At 42.2% G+C, this 25,703-nt stretch overlaps 2 protein-coding genes across 2 annotated transcripts; one reads left to right on the forward strand and one right to left on the reverse strand.

The window, feature by feature from the left end:
• Positions 1-306: 306 nt before the first annotated feature.
• On the reverse strand, positions 307-13,910 carry LOC110486794 (ras-related C3 botulinum toxin substrate 1). Its single transcript, XM_090197087.1, has 6 exons — positions 13,042-13,910; positions 6,137-6,208; positions 3,002-3,119; positions 2,687-2,749; positions 2,247-2,406; positions 307-1,958 (listed from the first exon to the last, which is right to left on the reverse strand). The coding sequence occupies exons 1-6, from the start codon at positions 13,074-13,076 to the stop codon at positions 1,828-1,830; spliced, it is 579 nt and encodes a 192-aa protein (XP_090053213.1). The 5' UTR covers positions 13,077-13,910; the 3' UTR covers positions 307-1,827.
• Positions 13,911-14,056: 146 nt separating this feature from the next.
• Positions 14,057-15,929, forward strand: LOC110538757 (small integral membrane protein 10-like protein 3). Its single transcript, XM_090197088.1, has 2 exons — positions 14,057-14,236; positions 14,604-15,929. Exons 1-2 carry the CDS (start codon positions 14,057-14,059, stop codon positions 14,622-14,624), a joined length of 201 nt encoding a protein of 66 aa, XP_090053214.1. The 3' UTR covers positions 14,625-15,929.
• The last annotated feature ends 9,774 nt before the right edge of the window (positions 15,930-25,703 follow it).

Raw genomic sequence — 25,703 nt, forward strand, 5'->3', positions numbered from 1 at the left:
GAAACTAACTACTGTAAATATGAATTCCTCAATTGAGAAGCTAAGTACTGTGACATGAATACCTCAAATGTAAAGGCAAAGTAAATGCACACAGTATGTTGAATTCAAATGTAATGGTTCTCAAAAAAGTGACATTTCTTTATGCATAAAACCAAAGGGCCACAACATTGGCTCAGTTGGAGCGCAGCTTGATGCCTGAATAACAGTTACATATCTTGTAGTTCAAATATGTAAATGCAAAAAATATAAAATGTATCAGTATATGTAGCACATTTCATGCCATCTGCATTAATTACAAGGCTAGACTTGTAGGAAAATTAAAGGTTTATTTGTAGTTGGTAAACAATATAGCGTTCATAGTTTGTTTAAAAATACAGTGAGAGAGTGATTAACTTCAGTGGAATTTTTTTAATACAAAATAACCAATTGAATTCAAATGATAACCAAAGATGAATATATACACACTACATCATTACTGACTGTAGCTAAGTTACCGTTACAACATTCCTCAGTCATTTAAATGCTCTCTCCTTTGCTCCGCCTTCCAAGTAGTTGTGGCTACTGTAAATCAAATGGGCTATTCACGAAGAAATCGCTGCATTAATGGTTTCTGATAAATGCCCAAAGACTAATATAAAAGGTGCTTTTATCTCACATCGACACCCAAAACAGTCCTCACATCCAATCTTCTCATAAAGTCGCAGGCTTTGTTTTTCTCAGGCAACGATTCGGTTCAGACAGTCAGACAGTACAGGGAGGACACAGCAGGAGCGGGTGGGGGATACAACATTTTTGACTAACGGGTTCAACCGTGCAACGAGGCACGCCAGCTCTCCCATTAAATACTGAAGGATCACGCTTTTTCCAATCGACAAAAAAAGCACCAGTGTTTCCCAAACTCAGTCCTAGTCTAATTAGATGTATGGTACATTAATTAGTAGTTGGAGGTGAAAATAAAATTGGTGATGCTATTAACTTGGCTAGACCAGTGTTTCCCAAACTCAGTCCTAGTCTAATTAGATTTATGGTACATTAATTAGTAGTTGGAGGTGAAAATAAAATTGGTGATGCTATTAACTTGGCTAGACCAGTGTTTCCCAAACTCAGTCCTAGTCTAATTAGATGTATGGTACATTAATTAGTAGTTGGAGGTGAAAATAAAATTGGTGATGCTATTAACTTGGCTAGACCAGTGTTTCCCAAACTCAGTCCTAGTCTAATTAGATTTATGGTACATTAATTAGTAGTTGGAGGTGAAAATAAAATTGGTGATGCTATTAACTTGGCTAGTTCTGGATTTCCATGTTATAAAGAATGCCACCCCACAAATAGAATGCCATCTTAACCATGTAACCGTTAACTGCAGTGCATCATGCCAAATTATTAGCTGTACTGTTAAGGAGGTAAACCTAAAAAAAATAGCAACAAGTTTAGTGTCTGTCTGCTGTACAGCTTCTAATATCTGCAGTATGCAGTTTGGCAAATTCACACTCCACCCAAAACAACCTCTAAAGACTGTAAACAATATGGACTACGAGTAAGAGCAACAAATCAAAAACATTTCATCATCCTTCTCACAGAAGTTGAAATCCATTTTTAGAAGGCCTCTGGAATTTCTTACACTTCAGTGATGTCACCCATTCCTAAACCTACCTGTATGTTCAGTTTCTTTTAACAAAGGAACAGTTTGTCCCAGTGCTGTACTAGTAGAGACTAATATATTATATATAAAAGGAAAGATTCCGAAGTAAAATGCTTTTGTGTCTGCGTTGCCTGTCTCCCTGCCCGACGAGTGCCCACTTCCCGATACTTCCTGTCTGCGGGGTTCTAGAGCAGGGAGCACTTTCTTCTCCTCTTCTTGACGGGCGGGGGGCAGAGGACCGCCCGGATGGCCTCATCAAAAACAGTCTTCAGGCCGCGCTGGGTCAGGGCCGAGCACTCCAGGTACTTCACCGCACCTGAGCGACAGGAGAGAGAACGAGGAGACTGTTACTACTAATGCGTGGCTCTGAAGGGTGTGCATGTGCAGTCCAAGGAGGAGAGAAGCCAGTTACTCTTCACTCACTCTCTTTGAGACATCACTTTCTAAAGCCTTACTCAGAGAGCATGACTACAAGTAATGCATGAGTCCAACCACTTTCTCCTGGTTGAGAAGGTTATCTGCATTCAAAGCATGAATTGTCCCTAACAGTAAACACACTCCCTAAACCTGCATTCATTGTCACTGATAGACACTGAACACATACCGATCTCTTTGGCCATGGCCAGGCCCTGGGGGTAGGTGATAGGGGTGAGTTTCTTCTCCCTGAGCTTCTCGATGGTGTCCTTATCGTCCCTCAGATCCAACTTGGTGCCCACTAGGATGATGGGCGTGTTGGGGCAGTGGTGCCTGACCTCTGGGTACCACTATGAAGAGAGACCACATTGGGCATGTCACTTTCATAGGGTTCCCATTCAATTTGTCATTACAGTTTCCATGACTTTTCAAAAGGTTGATCAATATAACCAGTAAAAATCAGTTTAATCTTATGAAGAATCAATATGGACTGTCTTTTCCTAAATGCAGCTCTGAAAAATAGAGCTAGACAATATAAATGTATTTGAACTGATCATCATGTGCTGTAGACAAGCTCCTTGTATTGAATTCTTAAGAGCTATGATGAGTTGCTTCAAACAGGGCACCCACCTTGGCACGGACATTTTCAAACGAGGCAGGACTCACGAGGGAGAAACAGATAAGGAACACATCCTGGAGAGAGAGAGAGGGGGAATAATCTCAGTCAGTACCTGTGATAATCACTTCCGTAATCACAGTGTTCCTTACATACAAAGGTGTGTGTTTCCTTATATCTAAAACGTCCTTATTACTCACAGAGACGAGGACTACGCTATTTTTTACAGAATGTCCTGGAAGTACACAAAGGCTTCATTTCAAACAAAACAATAGTAAGGAAGTTTCAGCTGTTCCCATGGCAATGCATGTCTGGTCTGTCAATCTTACCGTCTGTGGGTAGGAGAGGGGGCGGAGTCTGTCGTAGTCCTCCTGCCCTGCTGTATCCCAAAGGCCCAAGTTGACTGGTTTTCCATCCACCATCACATTGGCAGAGTAGTTGTCAAACCTGTAGGGATCAGTCAACCGCTATGAGTTTGGGTATAGGCTAATAATCAATTGCCATATGCCAATTTTATAGCATGATGTCGATCCTCTGAAAGAACCATGCTTAAGACAACAAAGGAGAGAGAAGTGTATCCTATTTAACTTGATGAGAAAACCTAAAGTGCCTAGCTGTAAATCATACTTCTATAAGGGAATAGAAGAACATCTATAGATGTTTTTACATAAGCTCGTAATCCTTATTTAAAGGGACAATCAACAGGTGAAATTATAAAGCATCTCCCCACCACTTTTGGTAGAAAGCTGAAGGATGGCCCTGGAGAAATGTAACCATTTCAATTCAGACTGACCTATGGATGCAATGACTGACCATCCAAGATATCAAAATGATAGACCAATTTAGACCTGTGACACCAAGTTAGGGCAATTAATTATCAGGTAGAACAGAAAACCAGCAGGCACCAAACCTCATGGGGTAAGAGTTGAATACCCATTCAGTGTTGGTTTACATTTACAATAATTACAAACATTGGAGTTAAACAAGCATACATTTTGGGTTCTGCTGGGGTATGACAGTTACAGTGCCTTGCGAAAGTATTCGGCCCCCTTGAACTTTGCGACCTTTTGCCACATTTCAGGCTTCAAACAAAGATATAAAACTATTTTTTTGTGAAGAATCAACAACAAGTGGGACACAATCATGAAGTGGAACGACATTTATTGGATATTTCAAACTTTTTTAACAAATCAAAAACTGAAAAATTGGGCGTGCAAAATTATTCAGCCCCCTTAAGTTAATACTTTGTAGCGCCACCTTTTGCTGCGATTACAGCTGTAAGTCGCTTGGGGTATGTCTCTATCAGTTTTGCACATCGAGAGACTGACATTTTTTCCCATTCCTCCTTGCAAAACAGCTCGAGCTCAGTGAGGTTGGATGGAGAGCATTTGTGAACAGCAGTTTTCAGTTCTTTCCACAGATTCTCGATTGGATTCAGGTCTGGACTTTGACTTGGCCATTCTAACACCTGGATATGTTTATTTTTGAACCATTCCATTGTAGATTTTGCTTTATGTTTTGGATCATTGTCTTGTTGGAAGACAAATCTCCGTCCCAGTCTCAGGTCTTTTGCAGACTCCATCAGGTTTTCTTCCAGAATGGTCCTGTATTTGGCTCCATCCATCTTCCCATCAATTTTAACCATCTTCCCTGTCCCTGCTGAAGAAAAGCAGGCCCAAACCATGATGCTGCCACCACCATGTTTGACAGTGGGGATGGTGTGTTCAGGGTGATGAGCTGTTGCTTTTACGCCAAACATAACGTTTTGCATTGTTGCCAAAAAGTTCAATTTTGGTTTCATCTGACCAGAGCACCTTCTTCCACATGTTTGGTGTGTCTCACAGGTGGCTTGTGGCAAACTTTAAACAACACTTTTTATGGATATCTTTAAGAAATGTCTTTCTTCTTGCCACTCTTCCATAAAGGCCAGATTTGTGCAATATACGACTGATTGTTGTCCTATGGACAGAGTCTCCCACCTCAGCTGTAGATCTCTGCAGTTCATCCAGAGTGATCATGGGCCTCTTGGCTGCATCTCTGATCAGTCTTCTCCTTGTATGAGCTGAAAGTTTAGAGGGACGGCCAGGTCTTGGTAGATTTGCAGTGGTCTGATACTCCTTCCATTTCAATATTATCGCTTGCACAGTGCTCCTTGGGATGTTTAAAGCTTGGGAAATCTTTTTGTATCCAAATTCGGCTTTAAACTTCTTCACAACAGTATCTCGGACCTGCCTGGTGTGTTCCTTGTTCTTCATGATGCTCTCTGCGCTTTTAACGGACCTCTGAGACTATTACAGTGCAGGTGCATTTATACGGAGACTTGATTACACACAGGTGGATTGTATTTATCATCATTAGTCATTTAGGTCAACATTGGATCATTCAGAGATCCTCACTGAACTTCTGGAGAGAGTTTGCTGCACTGAAAGTAAAGGGGCTGAATAATTTTGCACGCCCAATTTTTCAGTTTTTGATTTGTTAAAAAAAGTTTGAAATATCCAATAAATGTCGTTCCACTTCATGATTGTGTCCCACTTGTTGTTGATTCTTCACAAAAAAATACAGTTTTATATCTTTATGTTTGAAGCCTGAAATGTGGCAAAAGGTCGCAAAGTTCAAGGGGGCCGAATACTTTCGCAATGCACTGTAAACTAAGCTCATGGGGCATTTATCAGTTATATTCTTTAAGAATCAATGGGTCTCTCTCATTCATTTAGAAGTCCAAAAATGGAAGTAGCAGCTGCAGATTTCCCCTTTAACATTATTATTTGAATGTTTTACAGTATTCCCTCTTATGAAGAACTGGTTCAAACTGGTGAAAAACTCTTGGTAAATCTGACCAGTGACCATCAATAATAGAAAATCTGGTCACTTATCTAAACCAGTTTATGTCACTGATACAGATCAACATAACAAGTTAGTGCTAGGTCAGATAAGACCTAAAAACCCTTCTGGTAATTTATGTTGCCGTGTTTTCCCCAAGTATTTCTTCCCCTAAGGGAGCGCACACAACCCAACGAATGTCGATCTGCCGGCCATCTGCCGTTTGTTTGGCGCAGTATGTTTTAGGGACCACCCCGCCAGTGGACGTCTGACTGACAACATTTTCATGTGATTCTACATGTACAATTGGTTAGCAAATTACGTCTGGCACTCTGTTCAGAGATGCTATGTACTCTTGGCTGGCAAACGCTACCGGTATGATGCTAAGGCCCCCAGGTTAGCATGATAAGCATCCCAAGCTGCCAACAAACATTTTCCCACCAAATCCAATTGAAATCTTATTTGCAAGTTTAGGTGAGGGGCAAAAGATAGCTATGTAGAGATTCTCTCCCTACCTAGCCTGAATAATGGTTGTGGAGACTGAGACAAGGGGAGAATTAGAGGGGTGTGGTGCTGGGGGTGTCTGGCTTCAGGGGGTTCCCAGGCCAGACCTCCCAACCGGGGGCTGTAGAGGTACTCACACTGTGGGGATGTACTCTCCAGGGAAGGCGTTGGTCGTGTAGCTGATCAGCAGACATGTCTTACCCACAGCTCTGGAAGAGAAGATAAAAGGCACATGTCAATGTTATGGAACAAATCATAGGTGTGCATGCCATATGCCAATTTTATAGCATGATGTCGATCCTCTGAAAGAACCATGCTTAAGACATGGCTATGGTCTATTATAGAGGGCATTGAGGTCCCTACCAAACTTGAATCTGGGTGGATGGACAACACAGACTTCAAAATCTACCTTGAACGATTGAATGCCCTGCAGCCAGGAACTCAGACTTGGTTTCTCATATGGGTAAGGTTGAGATTAGGCCTAGCCTCCGCCAAGATGTCTGATGCCATGCTCTACACATTAATACATTGATTATCACACATTGATGATTAGAGGGCGACTGATTAATCGGAATGGCCGATTAATTAGGGCCGATTTCAAGTTTTCATAAAAATCGGAAATCTGTATATTATTTATATATATATATATATATATATATATATATATTTTACACCTTTATTTAATCTTTATTTAACTAGGCAAGTCAGTTAAGAACCCATTCTTATTTTCAATGACGGCCTAGGAACGGTGGGTTAACTGCCTTGTTCAGGGGCAGAACGACAGATTTTTACGTTGTCAGCTCAGGAATTCAATCTTGCAACCTTACGGTTAACTAGTCCAACGCTCTAACCACCTGCCCCACGAGGAGCCCGCCTGTTACACGAATGCAGTAGGAAGCCAAGGTCAAAATCAAATCAAATTTTTTTGTCACATACACATGGTTAGCAGATGTTAATGCGAGTGTAGCGAAATGCTTGTGCTTCTAGTTCCGACAATGCAGTAATAACCAACGAGTAATCTAACTAACAATTCCAAAACTACTACCTTATACACACAAGTGTAAAGGGATAAAGAATATGTACATAAAGATATATGAATGAGTGATGGTACAGAGTGGCATAGGCAAGATGCAATAGATCGAGTACAGTATATACAGTGCCTTGCGAAAGTATTCGGCCCCCTTGAACTTTGCGACCTTTTGCCACATTTCAGGCTTCAAACATAAAGATATAAAACTGTATTTTTTTGTGAAGAATCAACAACAAGTGGGACACAATCATGAAGTGGAACGACATTTATTGGATATTTCAAACTTTTTTAACAAATCAAAAACTGAAATATTGGGCGTGCAAAATTATTCAGCCCCTTTACTTTCAGTGCAGCAAACTCTCTCCAGAAGTTCAGTGAGGATCTCTGAATGATCCAATGTTGACCTAAATGACTAATGATGATAAATACAATCCACCTGTGTGTAATCAAGTCTCCGTATAAATGCACCTGCACTGTAATAGTCTCAGAGGTCCGTTAAAAGCGCAGAGAGCATCATGAAGAACAAGGAACACACCAGGCAGGTCCGAGATACTGTTGTGAAGAAGTTTAAAGCCGAATTTGGATACAAAAAGATTTCCCAAGCTTTAAACATCCCAAGGAGCACTGTGCAAGCGATAATATTGAAATGGAAGGAGTATCAGACCACTGCAAATCTACCAAGACCTGGCCGTCCCTCTAAACTTTCAGCTCATACAAGGAGAAGACTGATCAGAGATGCAGCCAAGAGGCCCATGATCACTCTGGATGAACTGCAGAGATCTACAGCTGAGGTGGGAGACTCATGTCTCATGTCAAACATGTCAAACATGTGGAGTGGTCAGATGAAACCAAAATTGAACTTTTTGGCAACAATGCAAAACGTTATGTTTGGCGTAAAAGCAACACAGCTGAACACACCATCCCCACTGTCAAACATGGTGGTGGCAGCATCATGGTTTGGGCCTGCTTTTCTTTTTTTTAAATTTATTTTTTTATTTTTTTGTTATTGAATTCTGCCCCCTTTTCTCCCCAATTTCATGGTATCCAGTTGTTTAGTAGCTACTATCTTGTCTCATCGCTACAACTCCCGTACGGGCTCGGGATACACAACCAACCAAGCCGCTGCTTCTTTAACACAGCGCACATCCAACCCGGAAGCCAGCCGCACCAATGCGCCGGAGGAAACACCGTGCACCTGGCCACCTTGGCTAGCGTACACTGCGCCCAGCCCGCCACAGGAGTCGCTGGTGCGCGATGAGACAAGGACACCCCTACCGACCAAGCCCTCCCTAACCCGGGCGACGCTAGGCCAATTGTGCGTCGCCCCACGGACCTCCCGGTCGCAGCCGGTTACGACAGAGCCTGGGCGCGAACCCAGGACTCTGATGGCACAGCTGGCGCTGCAGTACAGCGCCCTTAACCACTGCGCCACCCGGGAGGCCCCTGGGCCTGCTTTTCTTCAGCAGGGACAGGGAAGATGGTTAAAATTGATGGGAAGATGGATGGAGCCAAATACAGGACCATTCTGGAAGAAAACCTGATGGAGTCTGCAAAAGACCTGAGACTGGGACGGAGATTTGTCTTCCAACAAGACAATGATCCAAAACATAAAGCAAAATCTACAATGGAATGGTTCAAAAATAAACATATCCAGGTGTTAGAATGGCCAAGTCAAAGTCCAGACCTGAATCCAATCGAGAATCTGTGGAAAGAACTGAAAACTGCTGTTCACAAATGCTCTCCATTCAACCTCACTGAGCTCGAGCTGTTTTGCAAGGAGGAATGGGAAAATATTTCAGTCTCTCGATGTGCAAAACTGATAGAGACATACCCCAAGCGACTTACAGCTGTAATCGCAGCAAAAGGTGGCGCTACAAAGTATTAACTTAAGGGGGCTGACTAATTTTGCACGCCCAATTTTTCAGTTTTTGATTTGTTAAAAAGGTTTGAAATATCCAATAAATGTCATTCCACTTCATGATTGTGTCCCACTTGTTGATTCTTCACAAAAAAATACAGTTTTATATCTTTATGTTTGAAGCCTGAAATGTGGCAAAAGGTCGCAAAGTTCAAGGGGGCCGAATACTTTCGCAAGGCACTGTACATATGAGATGAGTAATGTAGGGTATGTAAACAAAGTGGCATAGTTTAAAGTGGCTAGTGATACATGTATTACATAAAGATGCAGTAGATGAGAGTACAGTATATATGTATACATATGAGATGAATAATGTAGGGTATGTAAACATTGTATTAAGTAGCATTGTTTAAAGTGGCTAGTGATATATTTTACATCAATTCCCATCACTAAAGTGGCTGGAGTTGAGTCAGTGTGTTGGCAGCAGCCACTCAATGTTAGTGGTGGCTGTTTAACAGTCTGATGGCCTTGAGATAGAAGCTGTTTTTCAGTCTCTCGGTCCCAGCTTTGATGCACCTGTACTGACCTCGCCTTCTGGATGATAGCGGGGTGAACAGGCAGTGGCTTGGGTGGTTGTTGTCCTTGATGATCTTTATGGCCTTCCTGTGACATCGGGTGGTGTAGGTGTCCTGGAGGGCAGGTAGTTTGCCCCCGGTGATGCGTTGTGCAGACCTCACTACCCTCTGGAGAGCCTTACGGTTGTGGGCGGAGCAGTTGCCGTACCAGGCAGCGATACAGCCCAACAGGATGCTCTCGATTGTGCATCTGTAGAAGTTTGTGAGTGCTTTTGGTGACAAGCCAAATTTCTTCAGCCTCCTGAGGTTGAAGAGGCGCTGCTGCGCCTTCTTCACGATGCTGTCTGTGTGGGTGGACCAATTCAGTTTGTCTGTGATGTGTACGCCGAGGAACTTAAAACTTACTACCCTCTCCACTACTGTCCCATCGATGTGGATAGGGGGGTGTTCCCTCTGCTGTTTCCTGAAGTCCACAATCATCTCCTTAGTTTTGTTGACGTTGAGTGTGAGGATATTTTCCTGACACCACACTCCGAGGGCCCTCACCTCCTCCCTGTAGGCCGTCTCGTCGTTGTTGGTAATCAAGCCTACCACTGTAGTGTCGTCCGCAAACTTGATGATTGAGTTGGAGGCGTGCGTGGCCACGCAGTCGTGGGTGAACAGGGAGTACAGGAGAGGGCTCAGAACTTACCCTTGTGGGGCCCCAGTGTTGAGGATCAGCGGGGTGGAGATGTTGTTACCTACCCTCACCACCTGGGGGGCGGCCCGCCAGGAAGTCCAGTACCCAGTTGCACAGGGCGGGGTCGAGACCCAGGGTCTCGAGCTTGATGACGAGTTTGGAGGGTACTATGGTGTTAAATGCTGAGCTGTAGTTGATGAACAGCATTCTCACATAGGTATTCCTCTTGTCTAGATGGGTTAGGGCAGTGTGCAGTGTGGTTGAGATTGCATCGTCTGTGGACCTATTTGGGCGGTAAGCAAATTGGAGTGGGTCTAGGGTGTTAGGTAGGGTGGAGGTGATATGGTCCTTGACTAGTCTCTCAAAGCACTTCATGATGACGGAAGTGAGTGCTACGGGGCGGTAGTCGTTACCTTAGCTTTCTTGGGAACAGGAACAATGGTGGCCCTCTTGAAGAATGTGGGAACAGCAGACTGGGATAGGGATTGAATGAATATGTCCGTAAACACACCAGCCAGCTGGTCTGCGCATGCTCTGAGGGCGCAGCTGGGGATGCCGTCTGGGCCTGCAGCCTTGCGAGGGTTAACACGTTGAAATGTTTTACTCACCTCAGCTGCAGTGAAGGAGAGTCTGCATGTTTTGGTTGCGGGCCGTGTCAGTGGCACTGTATTGTCCTCAAAGCGGGCAAAAAAGTTATTTAGTCTGCCTGGGAGCAAGACATCCGTCCGTGACGGGGCTGGTTTTCTTTTTGTAATCCGTGATTGACTGTAGACCCTGCCACATACCTCTTGTGTCTGAGTCGTAATGCTAGCTAGTTGCTAGCTAGCATTAAACTTAATCAATCATAATCACTAGTTATAACTACACATGGTTGATGATATTACTAGTTTATCTAGCGTGTCCTGCGTTGCATATAATCGATGCAGTGCGCATCCGCGAAAAAGGACTGTCGTTGCTCCAACGTGTACCTAACCATAAACACCAATGCCTTTCTTAAAATCAAGTATATATTTTTAAACCTGCATATTTAGCTAATTTTTAAAAAAATCAGCATCAGCTTTTTTAAACCCTCCAATAATCGGTATCGGTGTTGAAAAATCATAATCGGTCGACCTCTATTGACAATCGCACATTTCAGAGGATCACCTGCTTTTTTCAATGATCTGAGGTTCAGTAAAACCAACTCACGTCCGTAACTCTTTGAAATGTGGCCTAGTTACTATTTCAAAAGATAAAAAGCTAGCCGACGAATGGGAGTGGACAGTTATATTACCTCCTTAAATCAAAGAATAGAACAGTTCAGCCGTGGTTCCATCTATGACATGTGGGCTTTAATTTCTCCTGCTGCCTACAATATCCACCACACCCAGCCCAGAGGCTACATACTCTGTTGTGTACACCCTCCCCTCCCTCCTACACATTATGAGGAGCGCCCAAACAGATCAGAGTTTTCTGATACGGTCATCCAAAAGTGCACAGTTATTTGAATGGCTAAATACCAGCCAGGTGAGGAACAGGTTTGACCAGCACCACTAGGGTAACTCAAATATGTTACCAAGTTTGTTACCTATTTGTTGGGTAATACCTACCTACCAACCACTAGCAAAGGGTTTGTATCTACCTGGTTAGCAAACAGAGGTTGGTGAAGTGCAGTGAGTCACCACGTCTTATTACCACACTCACACCTTAGGCCATTTAACTTGGTTAGGAACGGCAAACTTCAAGGAGTTATACAGTCTAGATGAAATACTCCCTATGATCCAGACATTAATATTCATATATTGGGTGAGTCAGTCCACCTGTAATGGTCTGGGATAGTTGAATGCATTCAGTGGGTAAGTGACTAGGTATCCCCTTTCCCTCTCTTTACTTCACACCTGGAAAATGTTTCTATGGTAACATTAGCTTGCTGGCAAAGATGAATACCAGTTAACTGTTTTCACAATTTAGATTCAATGAAATAACCAAGTAAACAATGACAGAAATAAACTGGAGCCCAAAAAATACAAAAGCTTCAAATACAGCTTGCCAAGTACCTCAACTCCTCCATTAAGTTGAGTGCAGACTGGAGTTTTGAAAGGAACCTCCGACTTCAATAATATACATTTGTAAACCCTTACATGTATCTGTTTGTCCTCTGTTGCGTGCCTTTATTTTTTTGCTTTAAGCCATACCTTTTAATAAAATGTTCGTCAAATACAATCGCTGACTGTTTCCATGTTGATTCAATTGGCACAAGCGCATTTGCGCGGAGTTGCCATCATACAGCAACCGGGAAACAGTCGGTGGTTGTATTTTATTAGCGTTTTATAAAAAAGTATGATTTCAGCAAACAAATGGCCTGCAACAACAGAGGACAAACACAGGTATACGGTAAGTGTTTAATAATTTAAATGTTTAAGTATCGACGTTAGTTACTAGTGATGGGGGAAAATCGATAGTTACATATCGCAATATCATTTTTGGCCAACATTATCCGTATTTTAACAAAAAACAAAATAATAAATTGGTAGCGAAGTTTGAGATATTTGGCGAGAATATAGACATGTTTCAGCATCTGAATGTACACAGCTATGGCAGAGCAGTGATGTAATTCATAAAGTTTACACACCCACTTAATTTAGTCACATTGATGGGGACTAAACCAGCTGATTTGCACAAATAACAATTGTGAGAATAAGCATGTATTTGCTTGCGTAATGTTGGATTGTCATTGAACTTGTTAGTTTGGTAGTTACCTAGCCTTTAGCTAACTTTTCACCTAGCTAACTAACGTTAGCTAGCAAGTTAACACATTTGCTAGTTATATTATTTATTTGACATTCACACCAAATATAGATAGTCACTTAGCTATAATGGTACATCGTGTATTTATAGTTAGTAAACGTTCATAAACTTACCCGTCCCCAACCACGACACACTTTATGGCCTGCATTGTTCCGGACCGTACTACCAGACTGGTCCAGATGCGTCGCTAAGTCCGTTTACTAGCTTGGGTGCTAGCTCAGTTACCCACTATTTTGTCTAAACTTGTTCAAACTTGAAATGTCTGTAATTATTTGGTCAAAGTAAGACTGATTGACAAGGTTAATGTGTGTCTTTTCGAAAGTGTCCGATAAGATATTTTTTTGAAGTGATCTTGCTACATTCCCATACTTTCTCAACTGGAAATTATGGAGCAAACAGCTGCTACCACCCATTGAAGAAAAAAACAGAGCTGCGTTTTACATCGCAAAACCGTGCGGAACTATCCGTTCACCGGGTCACTTCCGGTTGCTTTAGACGCCCACGCACGGATTTAAATCACTGATGTGAAGTGGTTTAATCCTAAAACAAAAGACAGTACATTGTGAAAAACGAAAGAAGCATGAAATTAAGAAAAGGGATATGAACTTGTATCTTTCACACAACATACGTCCAATTATTTATAAGTAAGTTAGCCGTTTGAAAACGTGTACCAAAATACACTTTTGAGAAGTGTGAACAACTTTCAGTTTTCAGGTAGCGTGGAGTTAACAGAAGATAATATGCTGACATCGTGATGTTGATATACGGTATGGTATGCAAAGGTATCTGGTATACATAGTAACCAGAAGAGTATACGAGAGACGAGTTTATCCAAATGATTATATTCTCCAAAAAAATAACAAGAGTATTTACGGACACCATAGACAGTTACACCATGATGACGTAGCCGGATATCATTGCATTGCAACTTCCGTGAGTCACACTAATGTTCCGTTTGACCAAAACTGGAAAATAATGGTGGATTTTTCGGTTGGGGTGGGGTACCTCGTCAAAAGACGAAAATATGAATGTTTAAAACTCCAGACAACGATGGCAGTGTGCACTGTTGTATCTTCTTAACTTGTAAATAAGATTCCGGTGGATAATCTCCGTTGTAGATATTGTTTTATGGCGGGTCTGTCTTATTTAGTGTTCCGTTTTTCGGGGTCCGCTGGTCGGACTTATGGGGTGTTTTCTAAAGGATTGACGAGGACTTTGTTGATATTTTTTGATCTCGCGTGGCGACTGCGAATCAGATTCCCATACCTCTACCTCATCGCTTCGATGATGTTCAATGTGCGATTACAGGTAAACATATTCCTGGCTAACCTTGCACCTAAACGGTGCATACAGTTAGCTAAAGCGAACATTTTATCTTCACAGATTGACTGAGCTATTTTAGATGCTAGCTAACGTTCGTTAACGCGACAGCTAAATAAAAAATTAAGGTAATTTGCTAGTTTGCTAGCTAATCTAAGAAGCCACAGCATAAGGTTTGGCAATGCAAATCAAGTTTGAAGTACAGTATCACGACCATAAAGGAGGCAGATTTAGACAGCCACTGCCCACTTTGACACGTCATGCTTTGTTGAGTGTCATTTCTTGTTTTCATACATTTACAATATGTCAGATTTCCAATTTTTAGCTAACTGTCTTTGTATTTTCCTATTTGCAGGTCCATATTGAGATTCACTGAGTGTGTTACAACTGCCACAATTGAGGACCCAACACCCCTGACTGCTCATTAGTGGGCATCTTCAGTCAGAACTTCCCAAAGAGACCCTGCAGACCTCACACAATCAACAATGTGGAAGAGGGCACTAGTATCAGGGGCCAGTGTGACAATGCGCAATGTTACACGGCCGTTGTCTCAGCCACCCCTTGTCATAGGAACCCAGTGCCTTTGCTTGGGAAGGACACCATGATGATGTCATTAACAATGGCCGCCGGGGAGTGCAGAGATCTGTGAGGTTGTACTGGGATATATCCCTCACAGCCACTCGCCACCAGAGATTCTTGAGCTGCCCATCTGGTCAGAGGAGACATAGGAAAGGATGACCAGTGGAATTCGACACTGCCTTTTTGTTGCAGACCACAAGGAGGACTGAGAAACAAAAATTACAATGACAACAATGGAATGAATGTTTTTGGAACCTTATTTCTTCTTCCTCTTAGAGTTCTGTTTGACGTGTTCATCCGTGCTCATCTGTAGTCGTCTCCGAAGGAAAACTGGAAACTTGTCATATAGTTCCCCTCATAATGAAACACAAGTATCCACTAGCTTGCATCTCCACCGCATGACATAAACCAGTGCATGTTTTCTATTCTCAGTGGTTTGGGCATTTTTTTTGAGCGGTTTTGGAAAAGTTTGTTTGCCAATGGAAAGATGGTGCAGTGAGTTGGAAAGTGGAAGAGGATACATTTCAGTGTAGCTCAGCAGGGCTACTGTTACAACCTTTCAGTGTAGCTCAGCAGGGCTACTGTTACAACCTTTAAGTGTAGCTCAGCAGGGCTACTGTTACAACCTTTCAGTGTAGCTCAGCAGGGCTACTGTTACAACCTTTCAGTATGGGTACGGTCACCTTTCAGTCTCGGTACGGTCACCTTTCAGTATGGGTACGGTCACCTTTCAGTTATAGAAAGGGCAAGGTGCTTGTTGTGTAATGTGCATCTATCCTTAGTGTCACTTCTTCTCACTGATTTGGAATGGAATGTTGCAGTGTAGGTGTCAGACAAACAGGAAGGATCCAGGAAAGGAATGACTGCATGACACACAAACACACACTTGTCACCCACTTCTCTCTATCGGTCAATGGAGCTAACGAGGTGGCATTTTAGATTTGAAATAAATGGTTTATGATTTTGTCTTAGGTATGCACTCATCCTTATTTCTCAGTAAAGTGTTTGTGGGTTTTGTCAATTCTCGAGTCACTGTATTAAACGGGTAAGGAATTTAATATGGTTGTACCTCCTTGGGAACAATAAATTATTAAACAATCAACTATTTCTGTCATTTACATTCTATGAAATAACTTTAAGGTTATAAGATTCATAATCTTGGATTCATACACAAACCTCTACCCTTCTACACCCTCATGGTAATGTTTACTTAAGTGGGTAAGATCTATAGTAAGGATTTTTGTGTTAAATCTGTTATTTAACCTGTATATCTTATCCAATCTATTATTAGAGAGTGTCCAGAAGGCATAGCAGAGATACCATTTCAAAGAACAGTGTGACTATTGAGGTCATTCATTCATCCTCCCAAGATGGATTTCATAGCCCACAGATAATTTACAATGTGATCAATTAATTTAATTTAAAGTGGATTTCAGACAATTTAATTACAGTCAATTCAACATATCCCCTTATGGATGAAGCAGGACATTGTCTGCAATCAAGATGATCCATTGGTCCATTGATCTGTTAAAGGTTGTCTTAGAAACATATTGTAAGGGAGTGAACATTATATAAGGGTTACATGGAGAAAATCAGACCTCTGAAATGAAAATGGTTCGCAATTCCTTCAGCAAAACATATTTGACCTAAACCCTCCCTGAATGCTTGAAAAAACAAGTGACCCTCTATACCTAAAATGATCATTTAAATAAAGTGAATAGCAGAGAACATGCCTACCGTTTACCCTCACTTCTTGGACAGACCAGAACCTTAGATATGCAGTTTTAGAAACTGTTCTTCATCCTGTAAACATTATATGGCAACTCAGGAATGTTGATAGCAAGAGTAGGGGTGGAAAGATCTCCTTTATTGTAAAAGCATTGCATGAATCTTTCATCGTATTTGCAGGACCAATAAAAAATGGCCTTTTATTATTTTTTTTACATATTAGCATAATTGTTTTAATACTGCGCAAATTCCCGAATCACAGGCTAAGAATGGATAGAGAGATAGGCCTATGTGTTAATCTTAACATATTTCTCCAAAGCCCAAATCATTGTCCTGTTTGCGACTAAACTGTCCCTATTTGCAAATAATAAAATCTGAGACGTCATTAGGAATCTGAGCATAGTACTTTCAAAACTTTCCACCACATACAGAGTAGACCTGCTACCGACGCAGAAAAATGTAAGCTGCTGGCTAGGGTTTCCCTAAAATCTGTCTGGGTTTAAACATATTTTATTGTACAGAAAGTGAATAGCTTAATCAATTGATAGTGACAGAATTAAAGTAAAAAAATGTGTCTCCTCAGCTATATAAGGTTGTAGCTCAGCATCTGAATGTCAAAGAAATGAAACAATAATATCCCTATATGCATGGGAGTCTTTCCTTGGTATTTTACAGCTTGTTTCTAGCATAAAGCATTGCGGACCAAATCGCTGTTATAGATCACTTTATATAATCGCATCCATTTTATTGTCTTCCAAATCTTAAGCAAACAAGAGGTAGGTCTGTGCTTTTTGCCATTTTCTTTCATAAAAATAGGCCTATGGTAAACCCTCTCATACCCCTTCATTTCGAGTTTCGGGTTTAACTTAATAGCTTATGGATAGCAGCCTATAGCCTAATTTTGTCTGTCAAACAGGAAGCTTACCTCTTATTTCTTAAATAGGTAGAAATAGGCTCCAACACAAAGCCCCATTGTTGTTAGTAAAATGAAGTCCAATTAAAATGAAGATGTTGAAATTAATTATGCCTATTCAAATTTGCCTACTTTCAGCACCATGTGCTGTCCATTTTAGATTGCTTGTGCCGCAGCTGCAGCTTCAAGTTTTAGCACCACAATGTAAGTTACTCAAAGCTGTCTTATTGTGAGGTCAATAACGCTGATAAATAGGCCTACACCATGGGAAAGAAACATATTGTTTTAAATAAAATCAATTATAGTAGTAGCAAGCTATCAAAGTTGACCTCCGGTCCTCCTTCTCATCGTCACGCTCTCCTTCTCGAACTGAACAGAAAATAAACTATAAGCTAGTCCACACTCAAGATAGTGAGTTTTTTGGACTATGTGTAACCGATGTGAAATGGCTAGCTAGTTAGCGGTGGTGCGCGCTAATAGCGTTTCAATCAGTGACGTCACTCGCTCTGAGACCTTGAAGTAGTGGTTCCCCTTGCTCTGCAAGGGCTGCGACTTTTGTGGGGCGATGGGTAGCGATGCTTCGTGGGTGACTGTTGTTGATGTGTGCAGAGGGTCCCTGGTTCAAGCCCGGGGGCGAGGGAACGGAAGCCATACTATTACATAGGCCTAATCAAAACTTATTTTCGGAAGAAGCCTTTGATGCTCCTCCTGAACAGCACAGCCATTGGTTAGGCAGCACACAAAAAAGTGTTTGATCAGCAAGAGCAGACCAGGGCTCAGGGTTGGAATATCCATTGCAGTGTGTAATGCTGCCTAGTTTTATTTACATCATCCCAGCAGCTATCATAGGAATATAACTTTGCTCTGTGCTTCTCCAAGCATGCACTTCGTAGTCTATAGGCTATGGATCATTTGATTGAGACCATACTAAATAGCCTATAGGCTATGGATCATTTGATTGAGACCACACTAAACAGCCTATAGGCGCAATTGATATTGCACACCCAGTAGGGAATCAGAGATGAGGGGCGGTGTCAGGCACACAGCGATATATCGCCTGATAAACAACTCATTCTAAAACACTGAGAAATATTGACATTTCATCAATGAAAAATTACATGACCCTCCCCTGGACTAGATTTGAAAAAACTTAACCCTCCCCTTGACTGAAATTGGAAAAGCATGACCCTCCTCCATTTTCCTCCAGGTGACCATTATGTAAATGTGGATCTTTCCCTAATGGAACAATAATACTGTATTAAATAGGCATAACAGAATATGGTTTGAATATTCATAATGGCGGTTGTCCTATAGCTCACCAAGAGCTAATCATTTGTGAGAATTGTTGGGTAGTACATCCTTTATAGGAGAATTGTTGGGTATTACATCCTTTATAGGAGAATTGTTGGGTAGTACATCCTTTATAGGAGAATTGTTGGGTAATGTATCCTTCTGTCTTGACTTAGCCGATGTTCTATGTTTGTCCACACGGTGGCAGCAACTCCTCACTGCTAGTTTACCACCTTCCCAACTCTTGCTGAAAGCACATCATTCATGACCCCTAGACCTAGTATAAATGGAAAATATAGAAGTGAGACAAAATAAGTAATTTGCTTTTTGGTCAATAGTAATGTCTATCACTGGTGACTTAGTCTTACCATCATGTTACCAGCGAACAGCTCTCGGATTCTCCTCTTTTATCATCTCAGATACAATCTCCCCAAAACTCTTTAACTAGATGTACTTGTAATGTGAAAGTGTCAATGTGCAGTGAAATAAAAATGATGCTGTAAGCCCACCAACAGCCCTACTTTGCACTCGCCGATTAAACTCAACTCCACGATTTACGAGTGATGACTAATGTTGGTGGACTGGACCTCTTTCCTTTGCTATGGCTTGCACTCTGGATTTGTAGATCTGCAAAATGCTGATACCTCCCACAGTGCAAAGTGTCCCCGGACGAAAACTTCAGACCGAGTATTTCAATGGCAGGCACATGTAAAAACCATAAGGTTGCCAAGGCAATTGCATTATAATTCTCCATGTGGCAACCCCGAACACTCCACCTCCTCTTTGGAAAAGAACATGGTTTCATTTCTCTGGGATTTGCCACATGAAAATATTTTAATAATAGGGTTAACATAAAGGACTGACAGAAACAGAATGAGAGAGAGAGTGAGTGGATCAAGCTGATCCTAACTCTTATAGGCCACTTTCTATTTTGCCCTTTTTATCAATCAACTGACTGGCTTTCTTGATGTTTCTTGATGTATTCTCTCCGGTATGCAATCTGGTTTCACCTCAGGTTATGGATGTGTCACTGCAAACTTAAAGGTCCTAAATGATGTCACCATTGCCCTTAATTCTAATCAATGTTGTGCTGCTATTTTTTATTGACTTGGCCAAAGATTTTGATACAGTAGACCATTCCATTCTTGTGGGCCGGATAAGGAGTATTGGTGTCTCTGAGGGGTCTTTGGCCTGGTTTGCTAACTACCTCTCTCAAAGAGTGCAGTGTATTAAGTCAGAAAATCTGCTGTCTCAGCCACTGCTTGTCACCAAGGTAGTACCCCAAGGCTCGATCCTAGGCCCCACGCTCTTCTCAATTTACATCAGCAACATAGCTCAGGCAGTAGGGAGCTCTCTCATTAATTTATATGCAGATGATACAGTCTTATACTCAGCTGGCCTCTCCCTGGAGTGTCCAACAAGCTTTCTCTGCCCTTAAACTTGTTCTGAACACCACCAAAACAAAGGTCATGTGGTTTGGTAAGAAGAATGCCTCTCTCCCCACAGGTGTGATTACTACCTCTGAGGGTTTAGAGCTTGAGGTAGTCACCTCATACAAGTACTTGGCAGTATGGCTAGACAGTACACTGTCCTTCTCTCAGCACATATCAAAGCTGCAGGCTAAGGTTGAATCTAGACTTGGTTTCCTCTATAGTAATCGCTGCTCTTTCACCCCATCTGCCAAACTAACCCTGATTCAGATGACCATCCTACCCATGCTAGATTACAGAGACGTAATTTATAGATCAGCAGGTAAGGGTGCTCTTGAGCAGCTAGATGTTCTTTACCATTCAGCCATCAGATTTGCCACCAATGCTCCTTATAGGACACATCACTACACTCTATATTCCTCTGTAAACTGGTCATCTCTGTATACCCATCGCAAAGACCCACTGGTTGATGCTTATTTATAAAACCCTCTTAGGCCTCACTCCTCCCTATCTGAGATATCTACTGCAGCCCTCATCCTCCACATACAACACCCGTTCTGCCAGTCACATTGTGTGAAAGGTCCCCAAAGTACACACATCCCTGGGTCGCTCCTCTTTTCAGTTCGCTGCAGCTAGCGACTGGAACGAGCTGCAACAAACTCTCAAACTGGACAGTTTAATCTCTAAACTCAAAGACTCAGTCATGGACACTCTTACTGACAGTTGTGGCTGCTTCGCGTGATGTATTGTTGTCTCTACCTTCTTGCCTTTGTGCTGTTGTCTGTGCCAAATAATGTTTGTACCATGTTTTGTGCTGCTACCATGTTGTGTTTCTGCCATGTTGTTGTCATGTTGTGTTTCTACCATGCTGTGTTGTCATGCTATGTTGTTATCTGAGGTCTCTCTTTATGTAGTGTTGTGGTGTCTCTCTTGTCGTGATGTGTGTTTTATCCTATATTTGTATTTTTAATCCCCCTGTCCCCGCAGGAGGCCTTTTTCCCTTTGTTAGTGTCACACAGCCAGGAGTGGTGGGTGCAGAGTCAAGGTCAGAGAGCAGAGGATAAAGGGGGAAACCAAACTTTATTACGGTATCCAAAATTAAGGCCAAAAACAACAGGCGAAAACAAATATGTCCAACCCAAAACTGGGCACCCAACAGTCAGTGAACATAACACACAACCAACCTAGACTAACAGAGAACAAGCCCACACAAAAGCAGGCGGGCCTAACAGGCTTAAATAGTCCTGAACCAAAACTCAAACAAGAAACAAGACACAACAAAAAGAAAAGGAAAAGGGGATTGGTGGCAGCTAGTAGACCAGCTAGTAGACCAGCTAGATGACCAGCTAGTAGACCAGCTAGTAGACCAGCTAGATGACCAGCTAGTAGACCAGCTAGTAGACCAGCTAGATGACCAGCTAGTAGACCAGCTAGTAGACCAGCTAGATGACCAGCTAGTAGACCAGCTAGTAGACCAGCTAGATGACCAGCTAGTAGACCAGCTAGTAGACCAGCTAGTAGACCAGCTAGTAGACCAGCTAGATGACCAGCTAGTAGACCAGCTAGTAGACCAGCTAGATGACCAGCTAGTAGACCAGCTAGTAGACCAGCTAGATGACCAGCTAGTAGACCAGCTAGTAGACCAGCTAGTAGACCAGCTAGTAGACCAGCTAGATGACCAGCTAGTAGACCAGCTAGTAGACCAGCTAGTAGACCAGCTAGATGACCAGCTAGTAGACCAGCTAGTAGACCAGCTAGTAGACCAGCTAGATGACCAGCTAGTAGACCAGCTAGTAGACCAGCTAGATGACCAGCTAGTAGACCAGCTAGTAGACCAGCTAGATGACCAGCTAGTAGACCAGCTAGTAGACCAGCTAGTAGACCAGCTAGTAGACCAGCTAGATGACCAGCTAGTAGACCAGCTAGTAGACCAGCTAGATGACCAGCTAGATGACCAGCTAGTAGACCAGCTAGTAGACCAGCTAGTAGACCAGCTAGATGACCAGCTAGTAGACCAGCTAGTAGACCAGCTAGATGGCCAGCTAGTAGACCAGCTAGTAGACCAGCTAGTAGACCAGCTAGATGACCAGCTAGTAGACCAGCTAGTAGACCAGCTAGTAGACCAGCTAGATGACCAGCTAGTAGACCAGCTAGTAGACCAGCTAGATGACCAGCTAGATGACCAGCTAGTAGACCAGCTAGTAGACCAGCTAGTAGACCAGCTAGTAGACCAGCTAGATGACCAGCTAGTAGACCAGCTAGTAGACCAGCTAGTAGACCAGATAGATGACCAGCTAGATGACCAGCTAGTAGACCAGCTAGTAGACCAGCTAGTAGACCAGCTAGTAGACCAGCTAGTAGACCAGCTAGATGACCAGCTAGTAGACCAGCTAGTAGACCAGCTAGTAGACCAGCTAGATGACCAGCTAGTAGACCAGCTAGTAGACCAGCTAGTAGACCAGCTAGATGACCAGCTAGTAGACCAGCTAGTAGACCAGCTAGTAGACCAGCTAGTAGACCAGCTAGATGACCAGCTAGTAGACCAGCTAGTAGACCAGCTAGATGACCAGCTAGTAGACCAGCTAATAGACCAGCTAGTAGACCAGCTAGTAGACCAGCTAGTAGACCAGCTAGTAGACCGCCGAGCGCCGCCCGAACAGGCAGGGGAGCCGGATGTCGTGACAGGTGGGCCGTCATTGTAAATCAGATTTTTTTCTTAACTGACTTGCCTAGTTAAATAAAGGTTACATTTTTTTTTTTAATAAATAAATAAGTAGATTTATCTTTTCCCTCAAATACAGTCAACCACCATTTGTATACAGGCTACACTCAAAAACATGGAGGATGCAACATGAAGATAGAGGCTAAATAGACTGGCTTCTATTTTTATTTATTTTATTTAACTGAGCAAGTCCTATAGCAACCAGGCAAGTCCTATGTGTTCTATAGCAACAAGGATGTGAGCTTTAGGCTACTTCTCTGTGTGATTTGGTCTGATAATGATGTGTGTGTGTATCTGAGTGAGAATTCTGCTACAGAGGTGTGTGTGTGTGTGTGTGTGTGTTTGTTCATACATGGTCACACAGGTGCATAGTCTGTGTGCATTGGGGCATGTGCGTCCATGCATGTGTATTTGAGTGTGTCCATATGCTGCTTTCCATGTGTTCAGTACAGGGTGATAATGAACTTTGTTTGGATATGATAATGATGTATTTGTATGTGTACTGTAAACTTGCTGTAGGTGTAGACTGTAGGTGTAGACTGTAGGTGTAGACTGTAGGTGTAGACTGTAGGTGCGGTGCATTCGGAAAGTATTCAGACCCCTTGACTTTTTCCACATTGTTACGTTACAGCCTGATTCTAAAATATATGTTTATTCATTTTTTATGTCCACATCAATCTACACACAATACCCCATAATGACATCGCAATACCCCATAATGACATCACAATACCCCATAATGACATCACAATACCCCATAATGACATCACAATACCCCATAATGACAATGTGAAAGCAGGTTTTTATACATTTTTGCAAATGTATTAAAAACAAAAAACAGAAATGATTTATTTGCGTAAGTATTCAGACCCTTTGTGAAGGGAAGGGGTGAAATCTGATAATAGGATGCCTCAGTCTTTAAGAGGTCAGAATCATGTATAGCTCTGAACTGTATTTCCTCACATCAGAATCTGACATTGTTGTTGGTTTACTTAACAAAACACCTCAAATATGTCAGTTTCTTGTAGGGACACTACTACATCATCAACAAGAGTGGCAGTCGCTCACTCACTCTCATGTGCATTTGTAAAGGATACAGTCCTACTATTCCAAGTTCACCATGCATGGAAAACGGATTAGCCATTCTAAATGTAATCAAACATGAATCCAGTTCATGTCATCTCAAATGCATTAGTAAAAAACTGTGATTGCACATGATCCTTCTGGATTGGATGTTGAGAATTGATAATAATGATATGAGTATGAGATCACTGATGTTGTTTGAGGCAGTAGAATGAATGTACTGCTGGCTGCGTTCAGCAGAGCAGGCCACAGCATTGTGGAAATATAAATATTATGTAGAGCAACCATGTAGGTTAGAATAAGCAGTCTCTATCCATGACATTTCTATCTTAAATGCTCCACAACGCTCTCCTGCTGAACATGCCCGTGCGTTGGCACCAAGGCTGGTTACAGTATATGGGTCCACTTGATGGTTAAGCAAACAATATCAGCTTTTTTGCATGTACACTTGTTCATGCAAAGTGTGCAAAGTATGAAAAAGGATGAGAACAGGTGACAGGTACTTTGCATGTAACCTGACCTCGCAACTGAATTAAAGTTGTGTGTGAGTTTGTGTGTGTGAGAGGGAGGGAGGGAGGGAGGGAGGGAGGGAGGGAGGGAGGGAGGGAGGGAGGGAGGGAGGGAGGGAGGGAGGGAGGGAGGGAGAGATTGGTGATGTTATCTCTACTCCTGCCAACATGTTGGGTTTATCACGTGTTTCATCATGTGTGTGTGTGTTTCTGTTTCTATAGTCCCTAAATTGACCCCATAGCTGAAGTGTTGAATGATGCAATATTGTCAAAGGTAATATAGCTGTCAGTAATGACACAGTTGATTTATTAGTAGTACACATCATTTGACTGTGACAAACGCTGTAAATGTTTGGCTCACTCAGAAGTCCACTAATGAAAAACTGCACCAACATAATGCATTCAATGTTGCAGCGTTGTGGCTTTTGTTCCAACATACCCCCACAACATAGTTCATCTAAATGTGTTTGTGTACCTATCACACTATTGTTTCATATGATATTAATATCCTTTTTCCGTTAGTCAAATACTCTGCCACGGAGCTGATTCCCCTTGAGCTACTTTCCTAATTAGGACTGATATGGTTTAGATGGCAAAGATTGGCTGATTTTTGACACACAGCATGTGAAGAGAAACAACAATAAAATAGATAGATAGATAAATAAATAAAATAAAACTCATTAAATCAGACTGATTATCTGTATCAATATCTATCTGTCAATACTTTGTGCTCATGAACACATTCAGCAGGTAGGACTGGTAGACAGCTGCATTCTGCATTACGAGAAGATAAATATTAAGAGGAAATTCCAGAGGTGTTTGGAGGCTGTCGTTGACACCTACTTTACAGTAGTTACATAACCAATGAGAGGAACCTGGTTTACTTACTAACACGTTTCTGGTTCCTGGACACGGTGCTGTCTTTGCATACCTCCAGACCAACCAGACCCAGACAGAGTAACAACAGAGACCATGGGACTCATTTGGGCCCTTAAATTTCACAGATGAGATCCAAACTTCAGGCAGATCTGATGGCCGTGGCTGGGAAAGAAGTGGAAAGAGATTGGAGTCGGATAGCAACAACACATAAAGAGGAAGTCCTGCCGCACAGAACTTCCTGTGGCCTCTGTTAAGCCACTTTCCCCCTGCCCCCCTTGGACTCCTTTCCGTCTTGCTACCCATGGACTGACCCCTTTCACCC

Source organism: Oncorhynchus mykiss, chromosome 13 (assembly GCF_057628025.1).
Source record: "Oncorhynchus mykiss isolate SJ-2025 chromosome 13, ASM5762802v1, whole genome shotgun sequence".
NCBI classification, from domain to species: domain Eukaryota; kingdom Metazoa; phylum Chordata; class Actinopteri; order Salmoniformes; family Salmonidae; genus Oncorhynchus; species Oncorhynchus mykiss.